Genomic DNA, 12,730 nt, shown 5'->3' with positions numbered 1-12,730 from the left:
TACACATCATTGGATTTACAGTGATTATGTTCCCAATTTTCAGATTAATTGAATTGTCTCACTCTTTTCAATATGTTACACATCATTGGATTTACAGTGATTATGTTCCCAATTTTCAGATCAATTGAATTGTTCACTCTTTTCAATACGTTACACATCATTGGATTTACAGTGATTATGTTCCCAATTTTCAGATCAATTAAATTGTCTCACTCTTTTCAATATGTTACACATCATTGGATTTACAGTGGTTGTATTCCCGATTTTCAGATTAATTAAATTGTCTCACTCTTTTCAATATGTTACACATCATTGGATTTACAGTGATTATGTTCCCAATTTTCAGATTAATTAAATTGTCTCACTCTTTTCAATATGTTACACATCATTGGATTTACAGTGATTATGTTCCCAATTTTCAGATTAATTGAATTGTCTCACTCTTTTCAATATGTTACACATCATTGGATTTACAGTGATTATGTTCCCAATTTTCAGATTAATTAAATTGTCTCACTCTTTTCAATATGTTACACATCATTGGATTTACAGTGATTATGTTCCCAATTTTCAGATTAATTAAATTGTCTCACTCTTTTCAATACACAGGAGTCCTAAAGCAATATTTGAGGGAGTTACCAGAACCACTAATGACCTTTGCACTCTATGATGAATGGGTTTCTGCAAATAGGTAAGGGATTGCAGCTAAATGCATGGCCTTCCTTGAAATATTACAAACATGCAAAATGTTTCTAGCTGTCCAGCCTGTCTTGCTGGATATGTTGTTATAATATCTATTATGTTTTTACCAAACACTATATGTTGTTGTGTATGCAGTCCTGTATTGTTGAATCAACTTATTCTCTCAACTGGTCACTTGTGGTCGTACATTTTGACTGTTTAGATCTAGTAGCTTTCCCTTGGTACAGAAACATGAAGACTTAGTTGCAATTCAGTGACCGATAGAATTTTGATATACTACCACTTTCTGTAAGGAATTTCTGTGATATTTTACTGAATATGTTCATTCTAGATAAACAAGAGTATCCAATACAACTAACTGCTTGAGTTATCGACAAATTGGGTAATACTACAAAACACATTACACAATACCTTGAATGTAACTTCACATGAAGAGAAAATTTGTATGGAAATAGTCATTCAGATAGAATTTACCTGATAGACCTAGTTCATAGTTATCTTGACGACTGATTGTTTTTTTTCTTTTCCATGTTACAGCATTCAAGACACAGATACAAGGCTTCAAGCATTGTGGACATGTGTTGGCAAACTTCCAAAACCAAATTTTGACAATCTAAAGTAAAGGTTTATTATTTTTTTATCATTTATTTGTTGCTTGAAAGCTACCAAGTATTTTATGTACAAAACTATTTCTCCATGTGTATGATGTATTGACATTTTGTATCTGGAAGTGCAGAAACATGTAGAAAATACCGTCAGCATCAATGGTGCTTTGACTGCAATAACTATCAGGCATTAACTTTCAGTGGTTGATTTTTCAAGCCACTCAACTTTCTTTAGAAAAAAATCAGCTGATAAATGTAGATACAGCAAAATAGAATGTGACACAAAATGTGTAAACCTATCTCAATATAGCTCAGAATGGTTACCTGTAATTATACATAAATGTGGCTTCCCAGGTTAGAGTGTTTAATTTCTTTTCTGATATTTATTAGGATTGGATATTAGAAACAAGGCCTGTTGTTTTTCTGTAAACAGTTACAAAGACTGTGACATATTTTGTCTGTCATTGTCCTGTTCTTCAACTTTTAGATATTTACTGAGTGGTATATGTAATGCATTTGGACTGTCTTTTCCCTGCAGGTATCTTATGAAGTTTTTACGAAAATTACTTGATCACAGCAACATTACCAAAATGACAGCTAGCAACTTGGCTTTAGTCATTGCTCCTAATGTCATGTGGGCCAAAGAAGATGCGTAAGTAACTTACAACTTTCTGTGTGTCTTTTTAGGTGTTTTACAATTGATATTTGAAAACCGTGCCACCAACAATGGCATGTTAATGTTTCTGTCAAAGACAGTAATCTAGTGAGAAGCCCTGCTACCATAATTTCTTGTTTGGTCGGTTTGTGAAAGCACATGACATATCAAACAGCAACTGGGATTCCCAAAGCATGCAGCTTTGTTTCCAAGCCTTGGCAAAATTACACCACTTGTGTAGAAGTGGCTCCCATATTGAGAACTCAGGGTGTGTAGAGCTGATGATATGACATTTCTGAGATGACTTTGTGATTGTTTTCACAGAATATCAGTGATGTCAACAGGGACAGCAAGTGTCATTGTAGAATCTATGATCTACCATGCTGATTGGTTCTTCCCAGGGGGTAAGTACAAAACTGAATGGAATGCTTTGGATATGTGGATGGATGGTATGCACCTGACATAACAGTGTTCACTGTTTAGACATAGACTAGTTCAGACATCAGTCAGGTTGTGTCAGCAGTATATTCCGTATGATATTTAAGAAAAAGCAAATTTTTGAGAGGATTTAAAATTCAATTGACAACAAAGACTTAATGTGAGAGAGAATAAGGTGAAAATGTTTCAGCAAGTTCAAATAACCTGTGCTGTGACCGAGTCCCAAAATGTAGGGCCTACAGTACTGTTCGTATTCCCCTTGGAAAACAGATTCATAATTCCTTGGAAATATTCGACATTTGTGCACTTGTTCAGCCTGCTTGGAGGTTAATTGATTCTCTGTAAATTGGTTTAAACTAATTGGCCCATCAAGATAGATAGTCAGCAAAATAGAAAAAATGTCTGACAAACTCAAAAATGTAAAAACACAGAAAAATCCCATATATATTTCAACATGTAAACAATCATCACTTACAATTACCGGTATATCAGCTTTCTATCTTCTAAATTTTTATGAATGATATCAACCGCGGCAAGTAATCAAAGAGTTTGCGTGAAAAGGGCAACTCACTTTCGGCAATGAACAGAATTGGACCCAAATAAAGAAGATTCAAATGACAAAGATGTGAGGAAACAAAACTTACATTTCTGTTGATGGTATAGCAGGCTCTAGAGAGACATGACCAGCTATCATACACATTGGTAACATACGCAGGCAGTACTCTAGCTCATTTATTACATGCCTCGATATGAGTGCAAATCAGTGCATTGTTTGAACAGGAACATCAGGGAGTTAGTGGGCTGTGTGAATGATGTATGGACCGTTTTCCATTGTTACCGGTCCGGTGAAGCCAACGGATGTCAAGGTAGACGCTTAAAGCTAGTTGTAAAATATCCATGCAGGCACTGCTATTTTGACTTTCATTAAAATCTGTTAGATGCTGGTTGATAATGGTAAAATTGTTTGAGAATGCTGTGCATGTAATAAATGTCATACAGCATTAACTGTGAAGAGGCATGTTATACTATGTCATATTATTGCCTGAATACATGGGTTTATGTGCCCTCGCAGCAGGAGACAATTTGCCCTCCTGTCATTGGGCAAATTGTCACCTGCTCTTTGGCACAAAAACCCATGTATTCAGGCAATAATATGTAATGCAGCACACTCTCAGTGTCACACAAAGGGTAACTAAGTGAAGTAAGAAAGAGACATAGCCTAAGTGTAACATGCATTCACACATACGAAAACTGTGCTTCACAACATAATACATGTTCAGAAGAATGTCACGGCAGCCAATCATCGTGATCGCAGTGTAATGTTATGGTCTCGAAACATGAACATAATCGTGTATGACATCCTAGCCAGACACTCATAAATTCTGAATCAGATATGTCAACAAAGTCTGTGAGTATCTGAGAGAACTTGCAGTAATTCCGGAGCTGCATCTGAAAAGGCTTTGATCAAATGTAAAAGTACTACGGTCAAGGTCAGTTAGTTTAGAGAAACAAATAGTACTTATCCACAGTGTATCGCACGGAAAACCTTCCTCGGAATATGAAAACTTTCGTACAAGGCTTAAAACAGATATTACTTCCAGAATCAAATCCAAAATGGAATTCTTTGAAACACAACGCTATCTCTTCCCCATTTCAGAAATTGACTTCTGTCAGAACTCGGCACAGTCAGGGACCCACACAGGGCTTGCAAACAGGCCAACTCATAACGATGTTCACCCTGAACATAGCAGTACTCAACAAGTGCAACAGACACCACCGCAACCCATGGCAAGAACACCATCACATGAAAATGTGCGAACAGAACAGAAAACACCAGAGAAGCCAGACAGAGTTGATAGGTACTGAACATAGCTTTTAAGTGCAGTGATAATGTCTTGTGTCTTAGACATGGCCCTCAATTTTAAGGTTTTGTTCTTTGGTTTTGTTCTTTGGCCAAAAGAAAGAGGAATTGTATGTAGACTGTCAAGTTATTCAGTCTTCTCCATTTGATTTCTCCTCTTATTCTGTTTGGCACAAACTTTAATGAAATTAAAAATCATTTTTCACATTTTGATGTGACAATATTAAGTATTTTTCTGTGAAAAAATTGGGTGGGCTTACCCTTCCTAGAGTGTCGATGCATAGGTGTACATGTTACCACAATGACTTGATGAAACTTTGTGACTTTCAAAGAAACAATCGCGTACTATAATTGGCAGTGTGCAGGAAATAATGTGTTTACTTTAATTTTTGCACAATACAGTAATTAAAAAGTTTATGGATGTACACTTGTTTAAAAGCTCAAATAATCAAAATAGCCAGGTTTTGTTTCATAAAATGTAACATTATTATTAGTACTTTGTCTTTATGAATTGTATGATGTATATGTGTCACATTTTCTCATCTGTGTACATGTGCAAACAATCATACTCCAACAGGACTACATTGTAACCATACTAAGTGTATTGCAACATTTTTACCATTTCTTCCAACAATGCAACATCTTGTTGAAAAAGACATAGCAACATTGCACATCCCCAAGAAAATTCAAAGTGAACAGCTACCCAACATTTTGATCTAACAGAAATCTAAATATTATTTTCTTCCAAAGTTTAGCTAATTCAAATGTTGATAGTTAAAAGGTAGCAGATTTAACTGAACTCACATCAAACTTTGTACTTGATTCTTATAGAATATGTTACAATGATTTTGGTTTAGATCACACTGCTGCTGCAAAGGTCAATACTGATGCACACTGTGTGCGCGACATTAAAGCATTGATAAGAGAACATGAATGCTTTCTCACTCAGACAAGTGTTTTGCTTTACTTCACAAAGTGTCCACTTCACAGTTTACTCCCAGTTATCATCTTGGCTAGTCATCTGTTGTCAAACAACTCCACACTCACATTCTTCACCAACCGCTGGTACATGCAAGGCTTGTGTGTGAACTTCAACTGTGAACCTCACCTGTTCTTTGTATATCTTAACGTACTGTAACTCTGTTATTTCTTACTGACTTTGTAGCCTCAATCTTGAAACCTCTCCAGTGAATGAATCAGCACACCAATCTCCAGTGTTAAGTAGCCATGCACGGAATGCCCCTCCGAGGGTGCCCACTAACAAGCCTACACCACCTAAACCAGCACCCCGTCCTAGAACTTCTATAAAGCCTCAACCTCCTCCGAGGCCCAATAACAATCAATGACAGTAGGTATCGTAAGGGCCAATTAATGCTATGAGTGTCAAAGTGTTTTTCAATGACAACTTTAGAACTTCTAACTCTGCTTCTAACAGCCTAGGCCTTGCCAAACACGTAATTTTATCTATTTATAACCAAAACATGAAAAGTTAAAGCACTTGTCTGTTATGAGAGACTCCCATGCTCTCTTTGAATATAATTGTAAGTGAATAATAGTTTCACTGGTTGCTACGCAAACTCACCATAGAAAGGTTGGAATGGTAATTTTGAACTGTACAGAAATGTTGCATGAACTGATTGCACCAACTAGTGTAGTCACTGTACTTGGAGAGAGCTTTACTAATAACGCTGTGGTGCATGCATTTCATGTAACAACTTAACCCCTCCACCACCATGGTTTGGCTCAAGCCCATTGTTATCAATGGCAATATTTGACCTGTTCACAGGGAGCCGGGGGTGAACAGGTTAAATTCAAAATACATGTGATAGCTGTGTTAAATTAATTGCGTAAAGCAGGTATCACATAGATCAAAATACATTGCTTAAGCTATGGTGATGTGGAAAATTTTTCCAATGAAGTTAACTTCTTGATCATAATTTTCCGTTATCATCATGCCTATGCATCTGTAGATTAGCGGTCAGCCCAGAGAGTGATGTGCAACGCAGGAAAAGCAAGAAAAAGCAAGCACCCGCACCCCCAGTACCAGGTAACAAGCCTAACAGACCCCCAGTGCCAGCTGCCAGAACAGACAACCCTCCATCTCCTGCCAGTAAGCCAACAATGTCCCCTAAAGAAGCTCCACCCCCACCGCCAGTCATCAAAGCTGACAGCCCTACCAGCTCCAAAGAGAACAACGACAGCGATGATGAGACTAAGACGCACAAGAGGACTGCCTCGGCACCCATGGCTATCCCAGAAGACACAACTCTTCCAGCCTCTCCCAGTCCTTTTGCAGATGACCAGACGGGAGGCAAAGCGAGAACTCTACCTGCCAGGAGCAAGCCAAGCACAGCCCCACCACCTCCACCAGTTGCTATTCGGGAAGAAAGAAAAAATAGTGACACTGACGATACTCTTCTGTAAAGCAGATTCTACTTCAGTTGCAATTACTTCCAATGAGTTTTCAAGTATAGGTAATCAGATTACAAGACAGTCAGCATAACACAACCTCCAGTAATAAATGGGCAGCTTTCTTATTCTAGAAAATCACTCTACATTTCTTTAGCAACCATATTACGGATTGTGTCAGTTTTTACACATTTACAACTCTAGCTCCTCAAGAAGCTCAGCTTTAACTCTTTCAGCTAGCAAACAAGCTATGCAGGACGTATTGGTGCTTTAGTGAAATTACACAACTCATCATTTATTCAGCGTATTCATATATGACACCCGCAGTATATGTTGTGCATGCGATATGTACCCAGCTGTGTGGCAGTCACACTGGGCTGTCATTTCTAATATGTCATGTTACCCGTAGTTGCCTTTTGGAAATATAGAAAACCCTGGTGTCCCATGGATGTAAGGGTTGATCCTTACACACCAAATAGTATATAATCATCTTTTCCATGATCAGTGTCAAAGTTGTATGATGTCTCTTATGCTACCAGGCCTGTCAATTCCCCATCTGTCAAGTCAGTAAAAAGCAGTAATGAACCAAAACCTAAACAGACTTTCACTAATGTGCCATAATATGGTATAGCTGGTTCAGTGAGTAAAAATCATGTGTAAAATATGTCTGTTTTCAGGGGGCCTTCAAATGTTCAAGTTTTTGTTCAAGTGTAATACCTGGGACATTTTATGGTGTATTGCTTTTAACCAGCTCAACCTGATGGTGACATATGAACTTGGCAGGATGAGGTTGACAGTCACAATGACAAAGAATTATATTTGGTGATAAAACAGGAAAACATTGTTAGAATATGACAGCAAAGGGTAAATTCTCAAAGTTTCATTTAAAATTCTGAGTGTCATATGTAGCTTTGTGTTCTTCAAGAAACTTGATTATCCTCACAAACATTAAAATTTCAAGAGTTTGTAATTTTCTTGGTTCATGCTTTCCTTGGAAGCAGGTATGTTTCAATTGATGCCCGACAGTTTATCATTACGACAGAAATGACTGCAGCTTGCCATTCAGATAGCTATGACTTTTAAAGTGTACTTGAAAATGCTGAAAGTTTACATGAAATTGCTACAATTTTCAGTGTTGGTACAGTTGTATGGATGACTTTGAGAAAAAACAGCATGTCTTTTTGACAAAACTGGCAACAAACTAGTCAACTCATGATAGGAAAATATGTACTTGATAAAGTAACACCTAGTTTCCCTGTGATTACATCGGTCACCTTGTGTCACAAAGTCATACAAACATTACTCCATCAAACTCACTCATACAAATCAAAAATGCCCTTCTAAACTTGCTGATTGCCCTTAAAATGTAATTACAAAGTATGCCAAATGTATCAATCTGTAAATTTGAACAAGCCAAATTTACCAGAGAATTTGAATTTATTCAACTATTTGTCTGGATAATCTAATCTTGCCTCATATGTAAATCAATAATTCATTAATATCTAGATGTCAGAATATTAAATGATAGAACATTGATCAAAAAATAGGTAATTAATTTGTAATTGTAAAATGTGTAGATATAGACATGTGTTACCGCAAAACAGTACTAATATACTAAATTTGATATTTTGGTTCGCTAGAAAAAAGAGATTAAATTGGTAAAATTAACCTTCATATATGGTGGTAGGGAGATATGTGAAGTCTGACATACCTTTTCTTCATCTATGAATCTGTATGTTAGGGAGTCTTGTATAGTCAATAGATTACAGGCAGTGTAAAAATGAATAGATGAATTCTGTTGTGCTGCTTCTGTACTTACCAGTGCAGTGATAACCCACAGCCTGGGTTTTACTCCAAGTCAATATGGCATAGTTGTAAGGCAACTCCACCAAAATACGCCAGACTACAAAAAATCAAAACCTTGTCTTGTGCAGAGAAAACAAACCAGGTGTTTTCGAGGTTGCAATCATTTATTAAATAGTCAAAAAAATATTTTTCTTTTTTCATTGTATGATAGAAGCGTCAAGTGTAAATTGGAGTCAAGTATAAATACTGAATGTTTATCAAGCAAATGGGGTATATTTTGTACTTTGTATTTTCTATAACGGGAATATTGTGAAAATATTTACTTTTAATGAATTGAAAATTGTCCGTGTAGCTATTTCAAAATTGCTTTGACATATCTGAGTAACGTTTATATCTTTAATCATCGTTAAACTTTTTTGTTTTACATTTATGTTGTACTATATTGAAATGAGATTCTGCATTGGCTGTATTGTCTCATTTAATTCACATTGAACCTTTGTTACTTTTCTTTGCGTGGACCGTAACTTCATTGTCAAATTGACATGTTGCATCACCTGTCAACCGTTCTTGCTCTTGTTGTATCATTTCCTAATTGTGTCGGTGGTTCCTCTCTTAACCGTTTGAACTTTGCTCTCTAGGCTGTTTGCATCTGTTTAGTAAACTTAAAAAGATAAGAATCGCTTGACCATCCTGTGTATCCCATATAAATGAACACTACTCACAAAAATAATTCAAAATCCCTCGTATTAGATAGCTGTGCCATATGTGTTATCATATATTAATGTTTGTTTCATGTCACATTATAAATGTATATTTCAATTTCAGCCAACCATTTTATTTACCGGTACCCAAGTCTTTAGGGAAATTTCAAGTATATCCAGGAAGACAAACACTGAACTTGTTTCATGTTTGATAAGGAATTTCTATTGTTAAGTTTTCAGAAACTCACACTTTCATCGTTGTGTTTAATGTGCACTTATATTGATAACAAAGCAGGGATATGATCTTTCTCTCAAATTGTGTTTTGTAAGTTGCAAAACCATATAGCATTCCGCTTATTTGGAATAACATTTTGTTTCTAAATGAAATATCATTGATTGCCTTGCAAATTGTATGGTTCATAGCAAAGGTCATTTTCTTGTTGTGGAAGTCATCACATAGTACAGAGTTCCTTTATATTAATCAGTGAGGCACATTGACGTGAAACGGTTTGTATGCCAACCCATAATCTGGTAGATTGTCCATTTTACATGCCGCTGATGACAAGCAAACAATAGTAGCAAATGCATTTGCCAGGTTGTGATCAGGGGAGCATCACTGCAGATGGGAACACACTTTTTTTATGGTCAGTGAGTCCAATAAGTGAACCCAGTATGCTTTGATGTACTCCACATCGGATGTGCTTCGTCAGTATAGTTTCTCCTGTCACCTTTCCAAGTAGATTTTCCAAAATAGTTTTAGAAATTGTAACAATATGAAAGTTCTGTTCACAACAGAATTTTAAATCATTGTATTGTACCTCCCAAGTTTAATATGTATGCTTGCTCCATTATGTATCCATGTAGATATTTCTGACATCCTAAACAATTTGATGTCAACCATATTTTTAAGGAACTTGAATTTCCTCCAGTGCAAATGAAAATGTAATTAATTTTTTACTCACTTTTTCAAAATGGTATTATGCTATGTCAGGTAGCAGCAGAGACACGCGTACCATTTATTATTTGAAAATGCTGAATATAGCAGAGTTTAAGCTGAACTACCCACTGCAGGCATAATGTGTAGTTTCAGACATGCATTTCTATTATATGTCCTTGGAATTAAAGGGGTACATATATACTACTCACTACTCAGTGTCAACCCTTTTTACTGTGAAAACATGTATGTCCAAATAGACTTTAAGGATCCACAGCCTCACACAGTTACATTTGACATGTCACAAGTGTGTAATTGTACAGTCTGTTATCATTGTTTGAGCGGGTACTTCATGTATTTGCTATTTTCCAATGAGTATGTGTAATGTTCATTTCATTTCATTGTTTAAATGTCAAAGCAAGATGCTGATTGGTGCTTATCTGAGACATTTATGATGTAATATGTAGTTTTTATCGGAGACCAAGGAATAATCGAATTCACCAGTGACAGAATTGTCTGCTTTTTCTGCCCTCCTGTCTTTGTATACATCCAGTGATGCGTAATGTTTCATAATCTTTCAACTTAAGAAGACTGCTCATTAGACACTTTACTCAGCATATAAAAACTGCCTAAGAGGGCACCAACAAATTGTCACGGCATTGCTTCAACTCTGCAGAGCAAACTCTGCATATTTCAAGTGATTCTTCTACATACACACATGCTTTTATACTAACTGGGCCGCAACATAGCAAGTGGCATTTTTCAACTTACAAAGGCTACACAGCTATAAGATTGGTTGGCAACATCTGTAGCTACATTGAATCCTTTTGTAGAAATCCTGATTGTGTTCATGCAACGGCTTTTGCTTTCTGTATGTGCCATATCACCTGATCATGCAAAGAAGTTGCAAATAAAACAACTACTTTTCTTTTGTTTATCAAAACATCTTTTGGTTTTTGTTTGAGAGAGGATTGAATGTCACTGGGTTGGTGTGTGTGCCATATTTGTACCAAGTAATCTAGCTAGAACTTCTGATTGTGCCCACAAATCGTGCTGAACATTTACCAATGGGCTATTTTCTACCTACCACTTTAGACTTAGGTTTAGGGATAGTGTTTGGGTAAGTGTCCAGCCAAAATTGGTAAATGTTGAAGGCGTAAAATAGGCTAGAACCAATATACATCAGTCTGACTTCACCTCTAGATATGGCATCATGACAGCGGTACGCCATGATTGCCCAAGTTGCATTGGTATGGGAGCCTGAAGAGTCCAGACTAGGCAACTGAAAAGACACTTTTTGAATGTTGATCGTCTTCCATCAAAATTTTAGTTTCTCGCTGAAAGAAAAGAGGTGACGGGCAGGTGATTTCCCTGTCATCATGCGATCCAGTCTCCTCTAGTTGTTACAAGGTGAAAAGCTTTAAGCAAATTTCTTCCTTTTATGAAATGCAGAGTTCTATTTGACTTCCTGTATCCTTGACAAAAGAATGACACAAATATTTTGTTTTAAATACACGATTGCAGAAATAAAAATATAGTAAGAATCTGCATAAATCACAGAACAGACACAAACATAAAAAGTGACCTGTCCCTGACAGCCAGCTTTACATATACATACAATATGCACCAAAGTTAGTATTTGAGAGCAACACTGCTCCATGTATTAATTGTACCAAAATAAAAACGTGAAATGTGATGTCTATTTGATCCAAAATTATAAAAAAAAATACAGAAAAATTCATAAAAATTGGTGAAATATTGCACTGAAATTTTGGTGGGAAAAATTACAGCACTCAAAGTACTCAAAGGGTTAAATATCTAATGCAAAATTTCCGATGTGAAGGTTATTTGTTTGTGCAAATTGTAATGACAAGTGAGGAAAACATTCAATGACTGTTGTTAAGAAATATTCACTTCATCTCTAAAAGTACAAAGCACATTACAGGGTTCTCGGGCTGAACAACAATACAGTAAGCAAAAGGACAACATACCAACAAAGCAAAAGAAAGTAACAAGATGCAAAGACAACAAATAAATTTAACACAAAAGTGGCAGACTGACTGAAAAGTTTGTGAAAAATGTCTATTATACCGTAAGTGATCCTTTCACTATGCCAAGAAATCGGTGGACTCAGTATTCAAAAACAAGATTGCAATTGTTTTACTCAGATTACTATACATATAAATTTTGCAACACATTTTTCAGTCATTTTGTTTGTTTGTATATGTGTTATGTGTGTTATATGTGTGTTAATGATTTGTCGTCTAAGTCATTTTTGTTATATATCTTTCCTCTTGTCATTACATGTGTGTTCATTATTTAGCTTGATGCCTCTGTGATACAACTTGCTGGCCCAGGGAATTGGTGAATACTTTTAGTGTCAACTAGTTAAAATCTGTGTGAATTTCCTCAAGCTTTTACAAGAGACCCATTGGGCGATATACAGTTTATCGATGGGCTATGGTTTAAAATAGTTGGCGTTCGCCCTCAGGACGTATGTATGATGGAAAGCGAAACTAACTGAAAACGAAAGAGGGGCGATTCTAACAATGGTGGCGTACTATAAAACGTCACTTTATCGAGACTTTTTACACTGATCACTTCAAATTGGCTTTAGGT

At 36.3% G+C, this 12,730-nt stretch overlaps 1 protein-coding gene across 3 annotated transcripts in view; it reads left to right on the top strand.

Moving 5' to 3' along the window:
• LOC139151966 (rho GTPase-activating protein 44-like) overlaps positions 1 to 11,054 on the top strand; it is a 41,011-nt gene extending 29,957 nt beyond the window's left edge. For 2 of the 3 annotated variants that reach the window (XM_070725028.1, XM_070725027.1), the window contains 7 exons: positions 610 to 691; positions 1,240 to 1,320; positions 1,846 to 1,959; positions 2,287 to 2,366; positions 4,058 to 4,259; positions 5,427 to 5,609; positions 6,232 to 11,054. In XM_070725028.1, the coding sequence (XP_070581129.1) occupies positions 610 to 691; positions 1,240 to 1,320; positions 1,846 to 1,959; positions 2,287 to 2,366; positions 4,058 to 4,259; positions 5,427 to 5,607 (740 nt within the window). In that variant the 3' untranslated portion in view covers positions 5,608 to 5,609; positions 6,232 to 11,054. The remainder of the gene's footprint in view (positions 1 to 609; positions 692 to 1,239; positions 1,321 to 1,845; positions 1,960 to 2,286; positions 2,367 to 4,057; positions 4,260 to 5,426; positions 5,610 to 6,231) is intronic. The other variant, XM_070725025.1, reaches the window with a different exon arrangement.
• Positions 11,055 to 12,730: the final 1,676 nt, after the last annotated feature.

This window comes from Ptychodera flava, chromosome 15 (genome assembly GCF_041260155.1).
Source record: "Ptychodera flava strain L36383 chromosome 15, AS_Pfla_20210202, whole genome shotgun sequence".
NCBI lineage: Eukaryota > Metazoa > Hemichordata > Enteropneusta > Ptychoderidae > Ptychodera > Ptychodera flava.
This window is presented reverse-complemented; position numbering and strand designations above follow the sequence as displayed.